The sequence below is a fragment of the Notolepis coatsorum genome (assembly GCF_963971535.1).
Source record: "Notolepis coatsorum genome assembly, chromosome: 3".
NCBI classification, from domain to species: Eukaryota; Metazoa; Chordata; class Actinopteri; order Aulopiformes; family Paralepididae; genus Notolepis; species Notolepis coatsorum.
In genome coordinates, this window is record NC_140167.1 from 17,788,947 (window position 1) to 17,811,032 (window position 22,086).

The 22,086-nt window shown below is 42.5% G+C and overlaps 1 protein-coding gene across 2 annotated transcripts in view; it reads left to right on the forward strand.

Moving 5' to 3' along the window:
- scyl3 (SCY1-like, kinase-like 3) overlaps positions 1 to 19,670 on the forward strand; it is a 31,878-nt gene extending 12,208 nt beyond the window's left edge. For both annotated transcript variants that reach the window (XM_084309824.1, XM_084309825.1), the window contains exons 10-14: positions 11,980 to 12,170; positions 12,257 to 12,428; positions 15,363 to 15,512; positions 15,601 to 16,370; positions 18,538 to 19,670. In XM_084309824.1, the coding sequence (XP_084165950.1) occupies positions 11,980 to 12,170; positions 12,257 to 12,428; positions 15,363 to 15,512; positions 15,601 to 16,370; positions 18,538 to 18,600 (1,346 nt within the window). In that variant the 3' untranslated portion in view covers positions 18,601 to 19,670. The remainder of the gene's footprint in view (positions 1 to 11,979; positions 12,171 to 12,256; positions 12,429 to 15,362; positions 15,513 to 15,600; positions 16,371 to 18,537) is intronic.
- The last annotated feature ends 2,416 nt before the right edge of the window (positions 19,671 to 22,086 follow it).

Here is a 22,086-nt window from a genome sequence, read left to right on the forward strand (position 1 = left end):
AGGACAACTATGATAATATTTATAGGAGGGTGCAGGAGAATTATAGTACAGGGCTCCAAACGTAACTTTATCACCACCTTCCCCAAACTGTCTCTTGGTTACAGGCCTAAACGATCACACAGCCTGCTCATATCATCCACCAAGTGACTAATGTTAGAGGTGAAAACACTGATAGACCAGCGATTCTGTCCCACAAATCCACGACCATCTCTCATTAAACACACACACAGACACACACACAGTGGGAAGTTCAAGTTTATGTTTCAAGTTTGTTTTTATTTGTCAGAACAAAATACAGTATACTTTATAATGAAATGCTTGTTTCTTATGAGCCCCTGAGAGTGTGCTACATACAGTAGAGAGAAAGTAAGTAAAAAAACAATTAAGAAGTAAAAACTAGGTAAAGTCAATACATATATACAATGAGTAACAGTGAGGTAGAATGCAGAGGTACAAAACTTGGGGTAGGGTGCAAATGAGGTATGAATGTGGTGCAAATCTCTTTAATAATAGATGAATATAAAGTGTCTAAAGTGAGTGATACAGTGAGTGTTTGTTTAAAGTGTGTACATGTGGATGTGTGTGCAGTAGGGGTGTAACGGTATGTGTATTCGTACCGCAAATTTACGGTACGGGCATCACGGTGCGGTACATCCAGCCATACGAAGAATACGTCGCATCATACCACTAGGTGAAACTAGGGTTGCACTTGCACATTTGACAAATGTATGCTCAATATCTTTACTTTACTTTACACTGGTTTACTAACAGTCTTAACACAGAAGGTCATTCATTTAACGTTGAATATCAAGCTTGTGTTGCCACTAGGGATGCTCGATATTGGCTTTTTTACCGATACACCGATATTGTCAAACTCTTAATTTCCGATACCGATATCAACCGATACCGATATATGCAGGGTTTCCCCCCCCCCCCCAAAAATTGGAATAATTTCAGGTAATTAACATTACATATCTCTTGTTGTGGAATTAACACAACATTATGCATACTTTTGACAATAAATAAAATCAGAATTTGTTCTTGCTTGCTTGCCTGGGTAAATAAAGGTTGTAGAAATGTAAAAATATATATATATATATATTTTTTTAAAACCGATATTTCCGATATCATATTTTAATGCCAATATCGGCCGATAATATCGGACATCAGGGGCGGGGCTAGGGGGTGGCTACTTGGGCTCAAGCCTTGAATGTTTTCTGAAAAGCCCAGAATCTATTTAAAAATAAAAATAAAAAATTTTTTTTTTTTTGTTTTTTTTTGTTTTTTGACAATTCATCATTGTTACATGAAAATATGTTTGCACCAGATTTAGCAGAAGCTAATTTCCATCTGTGGTCTATCCAGCTGCTAACTGTATTTGAGTGAGTTAAGTCTTGTCTAAGTGTCATGGTAGACTCAGACCTAATTAAGCTTTAAATCACAATCAACAAGTTGACAAAAACTTAATTCTTCCACCTTAGAAACATAGCTAAAGTACGGCCATTTATAAATCAAAAGGACGCTGAAAACCAGATCCATGCCTTTATCTCAAGTCAACTACGTTATGGTTAACTGAGTTTTATAGTGAAAAGAGCAGCTTTATTGGTCAAGATTGAAGGCTCTATATTGCAGGAAATTGCACGTACAGGTTAATTAAATTCAAAAAAAATCTAAAAAAAACCACCCCTTGCCTGCAAAAAAAAAAAAAAAAAAATTTAAAATATATATTTAAAAAAAAGGGGGGGGGGCACCTATCTGGGCTAAGCCCCGGATCTCCTATAATCCTAAATCCGCCCCTGTCGGACATCCCTAGTTGCCACATTTAGATGATGAATACAACTTTTAAGCTTGTAAAGGCAGGATGACAAGCCGACATAACAAATTAACCGCACACTCTGCACAGACACGCACACACGCACACGCGCACATCAACGTGTTCCGCGCTACTTTCCCTTCACAGCAGATTAGAGAGAGAGTAAACCTCAAACGTACTTTTTCTGATCTGGACTGGTCCTCTGAGCTCCTCTCCAGTCGAGCTGCAGTGTTTAAATCCAACATGTTGATAAATCCTCTGTCGTTGCTGTGTAACAATGTCTCTGCTTCACGTGAAGTAAAATCTACTCTAGAAGTGAAAGTGAAAGTATAGGGGACTGGTGGGGGGAGGGGGCACTAGGCAATTAATTTACTCAAGTGGATTCCTGAACACAAGAATGACAGTCATCACTGACTGACTACCGCGGCAAGCCTAGGTAGAACTAAGTTTAATTTAATTAAAAAAAATTAAGGCTGTCAAAGTTAATGCTTTAACTTTGGAGATTCATTTAAATTATTTAAAGCGTTAATTTTTTGTATCTAGATTAATCTATGGCAGGGGTCAGCAACCTTTTTGACATGGAGTGCCTGTTTGAAATATAGTTGTAACTAGTGTGCCTCAACAATATTCCATGCATCGTAAATATTTTCTCATAATCAGGTATTTTTAAGGATAATTTTTACATTATTACATCATTATTGTTATTATTAACAATATTATTATGATGGTTGTATCAACCCTAAATCTGAGTTGGGGGGGGGGGGAGGGGGGGGGTAATGCAATGCAGACAAACAGCTGCATACAGTGCGACCATTTCACTCACTTCATTTTTGGACACATCACACACAAATCAAATCAAATTTATTTATAGGGCCCGACAACACACGTTAATGTCCCCATGGGCCGTACAGGTCTTCTTTAAACAAGTCAAGAAGAAAACATAACTAAGTCAAGAACAGAACAAGACCACCATAAGGTCCAAACATTTTTAGATGAATGCAAATAAATGAAAGAATGCAAGCACTCCCAGACATACCCCACGCGAAGGTAAGGAAAAACTCACTAAAACCTAACAATAGGGAAAAAAGCTCCACAGGCAGTGTGGAGGAGAGAAACTTTAGAAGGGCCATTCAAGGGGGGATCTCCCTTCTTAGATGTTGGTGATAGTAGTGTTGCAGACGGACAGTTGGTAAGCATGCACTCATGTGTGTAGTGAAACACAGATGAGTGCATGCAATAGCAACTGAACATTTTGAAAGATTAAAGATAGAGCTAATAGCGATAGCAACTGAACATTTTGAAAGATTAAAGATAGAGCTGATAGCGGATCTATTTGAGGCACAGGGGCGGCGCAAAGAGGGTTACGTCCTCCCCGTCTTAGTCACGGGACATTCAACACTCCGGTCATTGCTCAGGGACAGCCGGAGACAGGGAGATAGGGGGCGGCGCAGAGAGGGTTGCGAACTCCCCGACATCATCGCGGGACATCCGGCACTCCGGTCACCACTACGAGACCTCCGGAGACAGGGGGGCACGCAGAGGGGGTCGCAACCTCCCGGCCTTCATCACGGGACGTCCAACACTCCGGTCAACACTCCAGGACAGCAAGTCATAGGGGGACAGGGAGACGGGACAGGCGTTAGACAGCTCATGAGATTGTAGTGGGCGGACATGGCAATAGATACAAGTGGTAGGCATATATGTGAATGGAGTAGATATATGAAGTAAGCGTATTATGTGAATAGAATAGAAGTACTTAACCCAGCAATGAAACCGCGTTGACTGTTAATCTGTTAACAGTCTGTTAATACTGTTAATCAGTTGACAGGACCACGGACAGACGACGGTGAATAACTGATCCAGGGCCTCGGAGGTGCATGTAGAGCAGTCACTACAATCTTGGCCAAGACCCCGAGGCATCCATCACCTTAGTCAGCGCCAGGAGACGGGCACTCAGAGAGAAGGGGGAGGGAGGGGGGGGGGGGGGGGGGAGTTAGAGTTCCCATGTTTGTGGTGCTGCAAAGGAGCAGACATGTAGTACCCTGTAGTACCATGTAGTACCCTGTAGTACCCTGTAGTGCCATGTAGTACCCTGTAGTGCCATGTAGTACCCTGTAGTGCCCTGTAATACCATGTAGTACCCTGTAGTGCCATGTAGTGCCATGTAGAGCCATGTAGAGCCATGTAGTACCCTGTAGTGCCATGTAGTACCATGTAGTACTCTGTGGTACCATGTAGTGGTACCTAACTAAACTACACAGATTAATCTAAAGGTCAGTCCCCGACCAGGTGAGATCAGGGTAGGTTGAAGGAGAGAGAGAAAAGATGAGTCTTAAGCAGGGATTTAAAAGCTTCGACAGAGCAGGCGCCCCTGATGACGGCAGGTCATTTGTTCCATAGGTAGGGAGCGCGGTAGACAAAAGCTCTGTGGCCGGCGGATTTCTTTTTAACCCTAGGGGTCGATAGAAGCCCCGCATTTTGTGAGCGCAGAGCACGAGCGGGTGAGTATCGGGAGATGAGATCGGATAGATAGAGCGGTGCAAGCCCATTTAAAATTTTGTAGGTGAGGAGTAGCACTTTAAAGTCAGAACGGGCTTGGATAGGAAGCCAGTGTAGGGCGGACAAAACTAGTGTGATGTGATCAAATTTTCTAGTTCTAGTTAGTATCCGTGCAGCCGCATTTTGCACGAGTTGAAGATTTTTGATGCTTGAATTAGGTAGGCCTGAAAAAAGTGCATTACAGTAGTCCAGACGTGATGAGACAAAAGCATGAATCAGGGTTTCAGCATCAGCCAGAGTTAAAATGGGGCGTATTTTTGCGATATTACGAAGATGGAAGAATGCAATTTTGGTGACATTTTTTATATGTGCATTAAATGAGAGGGAGGAATCAAAAATGACTCCGAGGTTTTTTATGGTGGAGCTCTGGGATACATGACAGGTATCAAAGTTGAGGGAGATGTCCTGAAACAGGCCTCTGTGGTTTGGGGGGCCAACAATTAACATCTCAGTTTTATCTGCATTAAGGAGTAGAAAGTTTTGCGACATCCATTTTTTGACGGCAAGCAAGCAGGCCTCAAGGTTTTGTAGTTGGGAGGAATCATTTGGCTTAATAGGTATATATAATTGGGTGTCATCAGCGTAAAAATGAAAGTTTATGCCAAATTTGCGTATGATATCGCCGAGGGGTAGCATGTAAATCGAAAATAGCAAAGGGCCCAGGACAGAGCCTTGTGGGACACCACATTGCACTGGGAGGGTCTCGGATGTTAAATCATTATAGACCACGCAGTAGGATAGGATTTAAACCAAGCTAGTGCGAGACCCCGAATGCCAACATGATTCTCAAGCCGACCTAGAAGAATCGAGTGATCGATAGTGTCAAAGGCTGCACTGAGATCAAGCAATAAGAGCACAGAAGTGAGGTTTGAGTCAAGAGAGAGCAGTAAGTCATTTGTGACTTTGGTAACCGCCGTTTCGGTGGAGTGTAAGGCTCTAAAGCCAGATTGAAATGATTCATTAAGATTATTGTTTGATAAATGGTCAGTAAGTTGCGTTGCGACGATCCGTTCTAACACTTTGGATAGGAATGGAAGATTGGAGATAGGTCTGTAATTTTTCAAGATTAGAGTGTCGAGGTTCGGTTTTTTTAAGTAGTGGTTTAATGACGGCTGATTTAAAGGCCAGGGGCACCACGCCAGTAGACAAAGAGGTGTTGAAGATATTGAGTAGGGCAGGGCCTAGAGTTGGGAAGAGTTTTTTTGATGAGAGTTGCTGGGAGAGGGTCAAACAGACAGGTTGAGGGTTTAGCCCCGCCAACCAGTTTAGAGAGGGCACTAAGTGAGACGTTTTCAAGGCAGCATAGCGTATGACTGGAATCAAAGTCAGGGGGAATGCCCGTCAAAGGTTGGGAGGGACTCTGATTGTTGAGTAAAGCAACAATTTCATCTCTAATGAGGTCAATTTTCTTGGTAAAAAATGTCATGAATTCGTTAGCCATCGGTGTGTGTACTGTACGTGGGCTGTCATAGCTCCACCTACAGGAGAACACCAGGATGTGAATGGAGGGTGAATGTGAGGTATATCGTGTAAATAAGTTTTGATTGATCGCAAGACTACACTGTAAAAAATATATAATAATAAGTTACCAGAACTTAAAAATATTGAGTTCAGTTACTGTGCATTAAGGTTTTCAGTTTTCAATCCATAATAATCCAGAAAAATAAGTACACAACCACATTATTTCAACCTAATAAAACTATGTTTATTGTCATTGTTTTAAGAACACAAGTTGACTTGGTAATACTCACATTTTGAGTAAAAAACATGGCTTTTAACATGTGCAATGTTCAATGAAATAGAAAAATAAATAATAAAATTTGTTGATTAATCCCACTGGTCACAATGGTGACCGTAATAATGTTTTTGTTATAAGGCTCTGCAAATGTTACTGAATGATGTAGCAATGTATTTCCAGCTAAATTGAAATAATAAACAAATAAAGTGTCTCAATTAAATATGTGGTAGTAAAAAGAACCTGTGGGAGGATTTCAACAAGATAAATGCGACAACAGTGCAAAATATTTCACTATAATATTTCAAAGCAAAAAAAAGGGTATAATTTTTTTTTTTTTTTTTACTTTTTTTTTTACTGCTGCCCCCTGTGCCTATGCAAATGCCCCCGCGTGCCTATGGTTGCCTACCCCTGATCTATGGAGTGAAAAATGTACAGCATTCTGAACTTCCAGCAGTATCTTTGCTTATTCTTTTTTTACATTGACTCATGCACATTTTTGAAAATCATCTGACATGAAGATGGAACACATTTTTGTTGTTAATATGATTTATATTACTGGTAGTTCATACAAGACATTATCGTCCTCTAAGCCAATCTGCACTTTAATATAGGCCTGGGTTGTTTTTATTTCTGTTAGAGCCGCGGATATAAGAAAGAGGTCTTTAAAGCTGAGTCAATCTTGATGGTTTTGTTGAACGTTTGTATTTCACAGGAGAGAAACTGTATTCAAAGATTAAAGAAAGCTACTAAAATAGTCTTTGAATCTAAATATACTTTCTTTGTGTTGATTCTACATTAATTCCATGATTTTACTCAAGTAAATATGTTACAAGCTTCGGTCTTAAGTAGAGAAAATCTATTGACGGCACACATTTTTTTAAATATTTAATAATAATAATTATAAATAATAATAATTATAAATATTTTTTTCCCTGTTGTACCGAACTCGTACCGAACCGTGACCCCAAAACCGAGGTACGTACCGAACCGTGGCTTCTGTGTACCGTTACACCCCTAGTGTGCAGTGAGTGTAGATGATGGGTTGGTGCATAGTGTCATTGTCATTGAGCATCCTGATGGCCTGGGGATAGAAGTAGAGTTGTTCCGATACCAGTATCGGAAATGCCACCGATACTGCCTAAAATGCTGGTATCGGCGAGTACCCTCTAATTCTGCGCTCCGATACCATATGACGTAATTTATCAACAACGCTGCGGCCGTTGGGCTCTGTAGATATACCCTACTCGCTGAGTGAGCATTATAAAACAAACGTGTGCTTAATCGACCGTGAATTAAAGTGTCAATTGCCATTGGTCATTTTAACAGCAGAGCAGATACTTTCTTAAAATGCCATCGTTCCGGCAGAGCGCTGTTGACGGGGAGCTCTGATGTTATTAGCATTAGCTGAACAGCTAACCGAAAGCTAGCATTAACTAACGTTAAAGGTTTAGCCATAACGTTACCTTGGCTAAAGTTGGGGCTATTCATAATCCAGCAATAATGTCTGCAGACCTGCAAGCAAAGTACAGCAAGTTGGCAAAGGAGTATTCCAAGTTAAATCACAATGTCACCAGTAACGTTAGTCTTTCCATATACCGGTAGCTCATGCTAGCTAACCTAGCTCACGGTAACGTCGTCATTGCACAATGGACCTGTCTCAAACCCTGCCCTCTTTTCTTGATCCTCCAATCACAGCTGTCGCTTACCTCGGACTTCCTCGTACAAACAAAGTTTGTACAAAGTTTGTACGAGGAAGTCCGAGGAAGTCCGAGGTAAGCGACAGCTGTGATTGGAGGATCAAGAAAAGGGGCAGGGTTTGAGATAGGTCTATTGCACGTCGCGTACACAATTAATGACATGTTGCGGACAGCCATATCGGCGACAATGTTTAGCTTTTAGTGCCAAATGATAAGAGTCTGAGGCGGAGTCTCAAAAGAGAATGTTGAATATTTATTGTGCAAAAATCACAACAGAGCCTCTGCTACTTAAACGGAGCCTTCTTGTGGAAGCAAGTGCAGCAACGAATAATGTCCGTGTGGAACTAATGTGCCAACAACCTTTCCGTGGGTGAACTCATTGAGATAGTTTTCAATTACTGATACTAATCTATACAATCACCTGTTGTTGAATAAATACCATTACTTTATAGTTATTACTAAAAAACAGTATATATAAAACAGTAGCTGTATTAAAAAAAAAAAAAAAAAAAAAAAAAAAGTTTTATAATTTATATAATATTTTTTAATGTATGCACTGGTATCGGATAAGTATCTGTATCAGCCGATACCCAAAGCTTAGGTATCGGATCGGAAAGGAAAAAATGGTATCGGAACATCTCTAGATAGAAGCTCCTGTGGATAGAAGGGAGAGAGACGAGTAAGCACACAAGTGCAGAAACATCATGTTACATGTCATTTAGCTGAACGCTTTCATCCAAAGCGACTTCCATGTTCTGTGCAACAAGTCAGCAGGAAGGGTACAACTCCGGCAGGTAACGGTCAGTGATATCGTTCATCAAACAGTGTTGAACTTGAGCGCTACAGACTTGAGTGCATAGTAGGTAGTAATATAGGCGTAGGGGAGTGCATACTAGTGAAAGACGGTACATGGTTAGTATTTTTTTTATTTATTTTCTTTAGAACGTTTGGTATCTTATAACTATCGGATCAATCTCTTACTTTAACAGATTGTTGACTTAAGATGAGAGGAGAGGTTTGTTGCTCTACTACGGCTGGCAAATGTTACATTGTTTTTCTTTTCAAACCTTTTTGGGGAAAAAAAGACAAAACAGCCATGGTTACATTTGACCTATATAGATAAATACATTGTCCATTGTCCAAGAAGGGCGTATACAAGCCCAGTGTTTTATCATAAATAATCCATTTCCTCTATTTACAAACAAACATTTTCTCAGCTGTTAAATCCTATTGTTCAACAGTAAGGGTTCAGTCTTATACCAATTTGTTGTTATTGCCTTCTTGCATGTGATCAATAGTATCTTGGTTAAATATCTATCGATATCAACGATACAATCGTTTTATATCTCCAAGGTAGTAGGTACATTATTTTACATTCCTTAGGTATACAATATCCCAAAATGTTTGAATTGTATCATGAACACCTTCCCAGAAAAATTATTCTGTATAGTTTGCCTCTCTGCTCTCACATGTCCTCCAACATCGCTGCTGTAAACCAGTCTGTTGACTCTTTATTTTAAACTTTGCACTGGTGGTTGATGAACTTGATGATGTAGCCAAGCACCATTGACGAAAACAATATGTCGATGGCTGAAATGCAAAACCTACCATCTGAAAATCGCACTTTTTTTTGAGAAAAAAAAATTGTTTTCTTGCAGAATGCTATTTTTAAGTACGGTATACGCAATACAATACACCGCTTTTGGTAAATATCTTGCAGACAGACTGAATAGGTGCAGATAGGAGGTTTTGCATTTCAGCCATCGGTTTATGTATGATGCTTAACAACAGACCTCAGGCTCACCAACAGTAAAAGGCTTCACAATTACACTTGTCCCACAACTATCCAAAAGGTCAAATGTGATGAATGTGTTCCAGCTCGTCTGGAGTGACATTAGGAGTTAGTTAGACGGCTGGGGACTTTCTAACCCTGGAAGCTACCAGTAGTTTAGCTTGCTTGCTACCATTACAGCTACCATTACTGTAACTGAGGGGTACAATTCCCTGACTGTATTGATAAGTATGGTATCATTAAACCACTACCGCTTGATGTACTTTAACTTCTGGCCATACAGTACACGATATCTAAGTATGATGAACACTTTCCCACATATGAAATCAGGTCCACACAAATATAACAGTCGAAGGTTTAATATAGCAAAAGGTATATACAACATTCACTTAATTACATTTATGATTTGAATGCACTTGTAAGGCAAATGAGTATTCGTAGGCAAATCAACACTGAATGTCCAATCTCTGGTTACGCAGGAAGCAAGTATACAACCTGGTTCTTTAGGGAACTATAGCGATGGTACTTAAGGATTATAGCGGGATACTAAAGGGGTCCTGCTGGTTGTAAGTCAGTAGGGGGGGGGGGGGTTTGGAGAGCCGTCAGCTGCATCCCATCTGGCCAACGATTCCTGGGGAGAATTCAGGTACAGAACACAGTGCCCGCAGGATCTTGATCCACAGATGAATACACTTGGGCCTTCTTGTAGACGATAGCTGTAGGCTGTAGGTCCACAACGAAGGAGAAGCGAGGCGGCCTCGGTCTGGGTTGAGCGCCGTCTCACCTGGGCTCCTCTCGGGGGTAATTCCAACACTCACCGGCGTTGGCTGTTATCCGCTCCACAAATCAAAGCACCCAAAGCAAATAGATATTCCATGCCGTATAGGCTCAGCAGTCGTCCGGGTAGGTAATCCAATGTGCAGGTCCACTCGTCCTCGCCCAGAACTCCTCGGATGAAAAGCACCACGCGTGGTCTGCCCAGCCTGGTTAAGACTCTAGATAACGCGAGGAAACGATGGGGGTGCTGCTCACTTTAGAACTCGATACCGCACGATGCACCATACATAATAGACTATTATTAACTTAATAGAAATACGTCCCACTCGACGGTACAGTGCCAAACTATGACAATTCAGCTATGAATTTACACGAGGTCTCAATGCCTATTCTGGGGCCAAATAGGCCATACTGCACCACACGTGGGTCGTGGGTGAGGCTTCACGTCTGTTACTAGGTTGGAGGGTAAAGGACTAATGGACTAAAAGAAAGTTCTACTTTACTTGCGCCATATTTATATGCACGGTGAACAAATAGTACCATTCGTATTTCGGTAGCCGTATTCCTACGCGGAACCGGGGCTAGTTGGGACATGTTCGTCGGCGCTATTGAACTTGACTCAAGGGGCTTGTCTGCTGGCGCCAGGTTCTTGTCCAATGAGAGAATGAACTATTATGGGCTGTAGTAGACTAAAGGGATATTCAGTGTATATGTACAAAGAATATACAAGGGATATCAAACGATATACAAATACTATTAAATATATATCCATAAATAAATATATATATTCGGTTTAATCTGATCCTTCACAACAATTACAATTCCCAACTTAACGTTAGTCACATTTTCTCACTAAAAGACCGGAATCCATCAAATTATACAGACGGTAAACATTGTATATGTTATTAAGAGTGGCCAATTAAATAGATTGAGGATTGAGCTTTGAAGGCTAAGAATTTAAGTCTTAGCTTTAAAAAAAATAAATAAAAAATTGGTAACATTACATCCAGCAATGACACTTTTCTTACTGTTGTGTTGTTAGGGTTACAGTTTGTAGGAGGTGGAGAGATGGACTCAGACTCTCAGTGTGGGCTTCACTGAGCTCTCGAACAGTCTCTTGTGTTTTCAGAAGACTGCGATGGTTACGTCTGAAGATATGACCTTCCTCTGTTCTCACAGTGAATGACAGTGGAGCTACTTCTTGAACAGTGGCTTTTGTCTTCCGTCCATCAGGATCTTCAAACCTAACTGTATAGTGGTGCAAAGGAATAATAACATCCCTAATCATCACAATATGTAATTGTTTTTAAATAATTGCTGTTTTTATTTTGCTATAAAAAAAATCAATATCTTTTCAAATGTATTTTAAAATGTGCTCTTAATTATTCTGATTGTCTGATGTCTTTATATTTATGAACGCACTGTGACACTTGTGAATGTAACATCTCGACGACACTGTAAATTAGTTTAACTATACTCTGTGTATTTACCGAGTGTAAGATTGAATGAATCTCCTGAAATCGAAGAAGGGCACAATTGAACTGCGATGTATTCAACATGTTCCAAGTGTTTTAATAGATTCTCATCTTCACTGTGTTCACAGAGTGTACTGGTGGAGGCAGCAGTGAAGAATGCCTGCTCTCAGTCACACTTTACCGGCACCATGTAATCCCCCAGCTCCTCAAGCTCTACAAGGTCAACGAAGAACACGTCAGGGTCGTGTTACTGGCTCACATCCACGTTTACGCAGAGTACTTCTCCCACGACCAGCTCAAGAACCACATCCTACCTCAGGTAACATTTTGTGAATGATTAAAAAAATCGTATCTTTTCACGAAAATCTTGTCTATTTTTTAATTCCTCCCCAACTTTCACTGCAGGTTTTGTTGGGAATGAGAGACACCAGCGATGCTCTGGTTGCCATGACGCTGCAGAGCCTGGCAGTGCTGGTGCCCTTGCTAGGGGCACAGGTGGTGGTGGGAGGAGAGAGGACCAAGGTCTTCAAACGCACCACACCCAACTTCACCAAGTCTACGGAGGTCACCCCGGAGAGTAAGGAACACAGAGAGATTGATATTGAGTTATTTGTGTGTGCACTAATTATATTTAGTTATTTGTGTGTGTACTAATGATATTTAGTTATTTGTGTGTGTGTAGTCAAAGTTACGTTTATTGTCATTTTTCCATTGACATGGAAGCACGAGATACAGCACTCAGGTCTCAGTTACAGCCATTTGACGCTAGGTATACACTAAACAAAAAAATTCAAAATACAATGAATAGAATACAATCAAATACCGGTACAATAAATAAAAACAGTGAATTGATTCAAGTAGCAAACTAATCCAAAATAAGAAACCTAGTCTAATTCAGTAAAACTGATCCAATTCAATAAGACCAATAGATTCACTGATTAAAATATTTAAAGAGATGGGTGCTACAGTGCAGTGTGCAGAGGCGTGGCAGTGATAGGCTGTGGTGAACTGTTCAGTAGTCTCACAGCATCCGGGAAGAAGCTATTCTTAAGCCTGGTGGTTCAGAGATGTCTGGTAAGCTCCATCCGATAGTCCTCGTGTCCAGACCTTACAACCCTCTGTAGTGCCTGCTTCTCTGCCGCTGTGCAGCTGCCGTACTATGCTGTGATGCAAGAGGTCAGTACGCTCTCCACCACACATCTATAGAAGGATCTGAGGATGTTGGTGTCAAGCCCCGCCCCTTTCAGTTTCCTCAGGAAGTACAGGCGTTGATGAGCTTTTTTGACGAGGCTCAGGATGTTGTCGTGCCACGTGAGGTAGGGCTGGGCGATATGACGATATTATATAAATATCGGGTACAGTTCATTAACGATACACTTTTTTAACGTATCGTGGATATCGTGATGTTTTGCCCAAGAGGATTGTGTCGCGTCAATCTGGTCCACCCCGTTCAAACTTTTGAACAACGCCGCTCCCACACACACACTACTGCATCAAAGTTAGTACTTATGATTAACAAAGGCATTCGTTTTGTGGCATTAACGTTATATAGTTACACGTTATATAGTTACACATCAGCGTATTTACCCAAACATAGCAACGTCCGATGACGACATAGATAGCAAGCGTTACTGTTCATATCTCAGTCCGTGCCGAGTTGTGCGTGCCCATTCTGCGGTCTGTTAATAAAGTTTTCAATCAGACAGATGTATGGAAAGGCTTTTATTATAACATTTGTTGCAGTAAAATCATTATGCCTCGTTGTCATGCTGCGGTGCGCTGGTAATCACTCGTCGGCCGCGGTGAGCTGTTGACTTGTTGTCGTTGAGCTGAGCTCTCGTTAAAATCAATGGAGGGCATTCAGGAATGTAAAAAAATAATAGCGCTTTCCGATTGGTGCTAAGAACAGCAGGGCGGGTACAAGCGGTGTGACGTAATTGGCAGACTCGACTGTCAATCAAAATTATTCTGTTGCCGGCTGAATGATTGAATGAAAGAAAACGTTATTAACGATTGCAGAATGGGTACAATACAGTACAGCTCAATACAACAACAGTGGACTGACTGGAGGATGAAGACCAGAAAAAGACTTTCGGCTTTTTTACATAAGGGTCCTCCATTTTCAATTCATCAAAACATTTAGAGACATACAAATATACAGTAGTTTCATAAAAATGCTAAAATCCTATTGATTGATTGATTGATTTAAAACTTTATTAACATATTGCAGAATGGGTACAGTACAGCTCAATACATACAATTGTTAAGGGGATGCAGACCAGAGAAAGACTTTCGTCTTGTTTACATCAGGGTCCCCCATTTTCAATTCATCATATTTCATATCTAAATCATATAATATCTCATTGCTAAATATATGCAATATATAATCTAATAATCCAATAATCTAAATCTAATGTATAATATAAAAATGCTAAATGCATGGGTATTTTATTTTGTCTTTAATGTTAGCTTGCAAACTCAAATACTGTCTTGGTAAGCCTCATAATGAATTGTTTGGGGAAAAAAAGAAAAACATCGTGATGCGTATTGTGTATCGCCGAAAGGTCAGAAAATATCGTGATATCATATTTAGGCCATATCGCCCAGCCCTAACGTGAGGGTGTTGGAAATGTGTACTAATGATAGTTAGTTATTTGTATGTGTGTACTAATTATATTATTTAGTTATTTGTATGTGTGTACTAATGATATTGAGTTATTTGTATGTGTGTACTAATGATATTATTTAGTTATTGGTGTGTGTACTAATTATATTTAGTTATTGGTGTGTGCACTAATTATATTTAGTTATTGGTGTGTGCACTAATGATATTTAGTTGTGTGTGTGCACTAATGATATTTAGGTATTTGTGTGTGCACTAATGATATTTAGTTATTTGTGTGTGTACTAATGCTATTTAGTTGTGTGTGTGTACTAATGATATTTAGTTATTTGTGTGTGCACTAATGATATTTAGTTGTGTGTGTGTGTGTGTACTAATGATATTTAGTTATTTGTGTGTGCACTAATGATATTTAGTTGTGTGTATGAATGATATTTAGTTATTTGTGTGTGCACTAATTATATTTAGTTATTTGTGTGTGTACGAATGATATTTAGTTATTTTTGTGTGTACTAATGATATTTAGTTATTTGTGTGTGCACTAATGATATTTAGTTATTTGTGTGCGTGTGTGTACTAATGATATTTAGTTGTGTGTGTGTACTAATGATATTTAGTTATTTGTGTGTGCACTAATGATATTTAGTTATTTGTGTGTGCACTAATGATATTTAGTTATTTGTGTGTGTGTGTACTAATGATATTTAGTTATTTGTGTGTGTGTGTGTACTAATGATATTTAGTTATTTGTGTGTGTGCACTAATGATATTTAGTTATTTGTGTGTGTGTGTGTACTAATGGTATTTAGTTATTTGTGTGTGTGCACTAATGATATTTAGTTATTTGTGTGTGTGCACTAATGGTCATCTGCACCCTCTGCCCTTCAGCCTCCCCGGTCCATATAGTTGGTGGAACCTACCCCCAGATGGCCCAGCCTTCTAAGGTGAATATGTTCCCCAAAGCCACTGGAGAAGACATTGACAATCTGCAGCGGAGCAAGGAGACTCCCAAGAATTACCCACTGGCACCTAAACCCGGTAAGAGGACGCCTCGCCAGCCCACCACCATTCATTCAGATTCACATTCTGCCTGACGCTCAAACTACTCTCCTCATCTGTCTTTCAGCCATCAGTAGAGGGATGTCTCTACCTCTGAACGGGTTCAGCCAAACCCATCAGGTGGAGGCTCTGTCATCCAGCCCAGAGCAGCCAGAGAGACCGGAGGGCCAGACGGAGGACTGGCCAGACTGGAATGACCCTGAGGAGGGGGAGAAGGAGAGAGACGGGGGGCAGCCTGTACAGATTCACATCCAGGCCTCGGAGAGAGCAGCTCCAGCCAGCAGCAGACTGACGCACACAGGCCAGGGTGAGGAAGAAGAGCCGTGGGACGACTTTGAGGACACGGAGCCTACCTCGGATCTCTCCCCCATAGCGGTTGTCCTCACCCCACCCAGAGGCGTCGCCCCTTCTGCGGCCCCGAACACCACGCCTGAACCCTCCTCTAGACCCCTCAAACTGAGCGTCACCCTGCAACCCTCGGCGGAGAGCAAGGCCACTTGTCCCTGGGACAATGGGTGGGGCCAAGAGGAGACGGACCTTCAGAAATCACTCCACCTGCCGTCAAACCCCAGGTCTAAGCCCTTGGCTACAAGGAAGGCCGGTAAGACGGGGGGTCTGGGGGAGGAGTTCACCATCGAGGTGAAGAGGAAGCCGGTGAGAGACCCAGAGATGGACTTCTTTGCAGACATGGTGCCGGACATCAAACTGTCATCTCCGACTGAGCCTCTACCGGTGGAGAGAAGCCTGGATAATGTTGGACTGTTCTCTGCTTCTTCAGACTCACCCATAGACACTGTAACACTCACTGCCAAGTTTGCTGCTACTGATCTGACAGAGGTGAGTGAGTGAGTGAGTGAGTGTGTGTGTGTGTGTGTAGATCACATCTCCTGACATAAAACACACTAGTCTTGTATAAAACACCTACACCATCACTGATGTGCTCTCTCTCTCTCTCTCTCTCTCTCTCTCTCTCTCTCTCTCTCTCTCTCTCTCTGACCTACACCATCACTGATGTTCCTGTTCTCTCTCTCTCTCTCTGACCTACACCATCACTGATGTTCCTGTTCTCTCTCTCTCTCTCTCTCTCTCTCTCTTCTCTCTCTCTCTCTCTCTCTCTCTCTGACCTACACCATCACTGATGTTCCTGTTCTCTCTCTCTTCTCTCTCTCTCTCTCTCTCTCTTCTCTCTCTCCTCTCTCTCTTCTCTCTCTCTCTCTCTGACTACACCATCACTGATGTTCCTGTTCTCTCTCTCTCTCTCTCTCTCTCTCTCTCTCTCTCTCTCTCTCTCTCTCTCTCTCTCTCTCTCTCTCTCTCTCTCTCTCTCTGACCTACACCATCACTGATGTTCCTGTTCTCTCTCTCTCTCTCTCTCTCTCTCTCTGACCTACACCATCACTGATGTTCCTGTTCTCTCTCTCTCTCTCTCTCTCTCTCTCTCTCTCTCTCTCTCTCTCTCTCTCTCTCTCTGACCTACACCATCACTGATGTTCCTGTTCTCTCTCTCTCTCTCTCTCTCTCTCTCTCTCTCTCTCTCTCTCTCTCTCTCTCTCTCTCTCTCTCTCTCTGACCTAACGTCACGGTGACCAATTGCAGCCACTCTTATTGTCTGGGACCAAATACGCCACGCCCCACTCCCAGCAAAAAGTGGGAATCTCTAGAATGGGTTTGGGGCGGCGCTGTATACGGAAGTAGCTCTCAAGGTGACGATTAGACAACACTTTTTTGTGTCAGTAGATGGCAGCATTGGTTTAAAATTAAAGGCTGAAAATGTTGAGAACTACAACACTGCATTTCCCAAGAGCGTTAGCACAGGTCGCAGGTCACTGGGATGGGTCTATATTCTCCGACGTGATCTGAACAGCGTTAAACTATTACTGCAACCTCGTATAGCGACCGCGAATGGCCAACAAATTATCTTAACAAAAGTGCGATGGTAGCATTACATATGTTGTCTAAAGGGGACATATGGTACAATTTAAGATTCTAATGATAATCGGCATATAAAGGACAAGATAAAGCATCGTTAATTTGTAAGAAACCTCAATGAAAACGACGCAGGTGCTATTGTTATGAAAATGTGATAGAATTCCTATAAAATGTGGACGCACTTGGCCTACGTTCCGTTACACCATCACTGATGTTCCTGTTCTCTCTCTCTCTCTCTCTCTCCTCTCTCTCTCTCTCTCTCTCTCTCTCTCTCTTCTCTCTCTCTCTCTCTCCTGACCTACACCATCACTGAAGTTCCTGTTCTCCTCTCTCTCTCTCTCTCTCTCTCTCTCTCTCTCTCTCTCTCTCTCTCTCTCTCTCTCTCTCTCTCTCTCTCTCTCTCTCTCTCTCTCTCTCTGACCTACACCATCACTGATGTTCCTGTTCTTCTCTCTCTCTCTTCTCTCTCTCTCTCTGACCTACACCATCACTGATGTTCTCTCTCTCTCTCTCTCTCTCTCTCTCTCTCTCTCTCTCTGACCTACACTCTCTCTCCTCTCTCTCTCTCTCTCTCTCTCTCTCTCTCTCTCTCTCTCTCTCTCTCTCTCTCTCTCTCTCTCTCTCTCTCTGACCTACACCATCACTGATGTTCCTGTTCTCTCTCTCTCTCTCTCTGACCTACACCATCACTGATGTTCTCTCTCTCTCTCTCTCTCTCTCTCTCTCTCTCTCTCTCTGACCTACACCATCACTGATGTTCTCTCTCTCTCTCTCTCTCTCTCTCTCTCTCTGACCTACACCATCACTGATGTTCTCTCTCTCTCTCTCTCTCTCTCTCTCTCTCTCTCTCTCTCTCTCTCTCTCTCTCTCTCTCTGACCTACACCATCACTGATGTTCTCTCTCTCTCTCTCTCTCTCTCTCTGACCTACACCATCACTGATGTTCTCTCTCTCTCTCTCTCTCTGACCTACACCATCACTGATGCTCTCTCTCTCTCTCTCTCTCTCTCTCTCTCTCTCTCTCTCTCTCTGACCTACACCATCTGTTACTGATGTTATTTTCTCTCCCTCTCAGACGGAAACTGAAGGCTGGGGAGATGAAGATGCCCTCAACTGGGAGGATGAGAATGCCTGGTGATGAACTTTGACCTGGCTCTCTCATCTAGAGCAATATTTTAGACTTATCGCTGGAGTGCTTCACCTTCTCGAGGCCCCGTTTCCTAAGTGAACTGGAATTTACTCCCATAAACACTGGTCTCGGGTCGTCATTTGAAAATGTGATGCAGTACTAATAATGAAATGGATGATGAGAACACATCTTTTTCATATAATTGCGAGTTCTCAGTTTAATATGATCATTGTCCTCATTCATGAAGGAAACTTTAACTTTTTGTATTGTAAAATGGTCTGTTCAGGTGGTGGTTTGTACCAGCTAGACTGGTGATAGAAATGAAGCCATTCTTAATTAGGGTTGGGCATCGTTTGGATTTGAACGATTCTGGTTCCGATTCTCCATTTCGATTCCTTGTTCTAAACGATTCTCGATTCCGATTCTTTGAGCTGCAGGTCAATACAGGTCACCGCTTATTTCGCAGGAGATTTTTTTTGTGGAAAAATCTTAATTTTTTTTCATACTATTCACATTGACTTGATACAGTTTAATTTGGTTGCTGTACTGTAACTAGGGTATTAATTAACAAAGTAAAATTTTATTTTTTTATTTTTAAGATTCAAAATGCAAATATGTTACTTCCGGTTCCAGAACCGGAATTTAGGAACCGGTTCCTATTAGAACCGGTTCTCGGTGCCCAACCCTATTCTTAATAGTTACTTTGCCAAAATCTCTGAAGAAATGAGTAGATGTAATAAATTAGGACCCTGATCTTCAGTGAATTTACCATATTCACACGGCAGCCATTCTGCTCTTATGTCATGCTCAGGTTGAGATTCCTTTCCACCCTGTTCCCACGGGTGGTAGCAGGGTGGAAAGGAATCCCAACCATGACATAAGAGCTAAATGGCCAGTGTGAATATGGTCCAATGGCCTTTTCTGATCTAGTTTTTACTGTGCCATACTACTGGCATAACCATCTGGATGGACACCGTGACTTGTCCAAAGCGTGATGAGGATTGGTTTTATGGGAGGATGGCACTTTGAATGAATGTGAAATAGAGATCGAAATAATTTATTTGTAGCTTTCAGGTTGCTGGTGAAATAAAGGTTTTATCATATCAAACATGGCCTCGTTATTAATAGATTTTCTCATTCCGTTTGACAGAAATTTGCCAGCTGACCCAGACACATTGTCAAGGTTTCTCACTCCTACCACTATGGTCGTACAAGATGAGCAGTATTTGTCTTGCTCCATGCGCAAAGCTTCCATCCAAACTCCAATGTGGGTGTCAATGGTAGACCTCAATGGGTAAGTTTATTACTAACGTCCTGAAATTCATCCTGGTTTACCAGCATAATTCTATCAATGAATTGAGAAGGACCAGGTCAGGATGGCTACAGTAGTTTGCATGGTCTACAGTCTCTGGCCTGTATTTATGTTTGGCTGTGCTTCTTTCAACCCAACATTCAATTTGTAATTGTTGTGGTATATGGGCACATTGAGAAAATGACATTTTTTTTATCAACTTTAATAAACGATTTGCAGTCGAGAATAAATTATGTTAAACCATATTAATAAAAAGATAAACGCAAATGTCAAAAATGGTAACGGTATTACATACACACAAGGAAAGTGGAGAGAGTCCAAGCTGCTAGGGTTGGACCGTAGAGCTGCTAGCTGGTGGTGGGTTGGACCGTAGAGCTGCTAGCTGGTGGTGGGTTGGACCGTGAAGCTGCTAGCTGGTGGTGGGTTGGACCGTATAGCTGATAGCTGGTGGTGGGTAGGACCGTTGAGCTGCTAGCTGGTGGTGGGTTGGACCGTGAAGCTGCTAGCTGGTGGTGGGTTGGACCGTGAAGCTGCCAGCTGGTGGTGGGTTGGACCGTGAAGCTGCTAGCTGGTGGTGGGTTGGACCGTAGAGCTGCTAGCTGGTGGTGGGTTGGACCGTAGAGCTGGCTGGTGGTGGGTTGGACCGTGAAGCTGCTAGCTGGTGGTGGGTTGGACCGTAGAGCTGCTAGCTGGTGGTGGGTTGGACCGTAGAGCTGGCTGGTGGTGGGTTGGACCGTAGAGCTGCTAGCTGGTGGTGGGTTGGACCGTAGAGCTGCTAGCTGGTGGTGGGTTGGACCGTGAAGCTGGCTGGTGGTGGGTTGGACCGTGAAGCTGCTAGCTGGTGGTGGGTTGGACCGTAGAGCTGCTAGCTGGTGGTGGGTTGGACCGTGAATCTGCTAGCTGGTGGTGGGTTGGACCGTGAAGCTGCTAGCTGGTGGTGGGTTGGACCGTGAAGCTGCTAGCTGGTGGTGGGTTGGACCGTGAAGCTGCTAGCTGGTGGTGGGTTGGACCGTAGAGCTGCTAGCTGGTGGTGGGTTGGACCGTGAAGCTGCTAGCTGGTTGGACCGTGGAGCTGCTAGCTGGTGGTGGGTTGGACCGTAGAGCTGCTAGCTGGTGGTGGGTTGGACCGTAGAGCTGCTAGCTGGTGGTGGGTTGGACCGTAGAGCTGCTAGCTGGTGGTGGGTTGGACCGTGGAGCTGCTAGCTGGTGGTGGGTTGGACCGTAGAGCTGCTAGCTGGTTGGACCGTGGAGCTGCTAGCTGGTGGTGGGTTGGACCGTAGAGCTGCTAGCTGGTTGGACCGTGGAGCTGCTAGCTGGTGGTGGGTTGGACCGTGCTGATCTGGAAGATTAGAGTCTTCAGCTCCAGTAGTCTAGATGCCAGCCATGGTGGAGGTGGGGCCATTGTGTTGGCGCTGCTCTCAGTGAGAGCCTGTAGGGCCTTCAGAGCGCTCTCAGCTGTCTCGACGTAGCGCCTGTACTCCTCCTCCACACTGGTCTCCTGCGGAGCTCTTTTCAAACATGGCTGCAAGGGAGACATGTATTGTTATCGTCACAAGACATGAGAAATCATCCATCTTTCCTTGGAAGTAACTGCTTACTGTCAACTAAGCATTGGTCAATGAATTTGGTATCTGATGCCAAAGTCATTCTTAAAAGACTGAATTCCATCTAGTGATTGTTTCATCAGGTTTTACTCATAAGTAAAACATTTATTTTGACATTTTATTGTCCATATAGATAGTATTTCAACTCTTTACTGTGGTCAAATTTATATTCTAGTGTAGGGATGCACCGATCCGACTTTTTCAGTCCTAGGCTGATACCAATACCTGGGCTTTGGCTATCGGCCGATACAGAGTACCGATCCGATACCCATTCAATTAATAAACTGTATGGCCTCACTGTGTGGAAGAAACTGGGATCATTCTTTTGTGCAAGGCAACATCAGGCTTGACTTAATTATTATTTTATTAATTATTTATTTTTTTATAATAGTCTGATACCCGATCTAGCTATTTTAGTCATATCTGGGCCGATATCAATATCGGAGCATCCCTATTCTAGTGTGAAGCAACGTCATTCATTCATCTGAGGGGGTGGCTCAGAAGGTAGAGCAGTCGTCTGGGAATTGGGAGGTTCCCGGTTCGATTCCCGCTCCTCCTGGGCAGCGTCTCGAAGTGTCC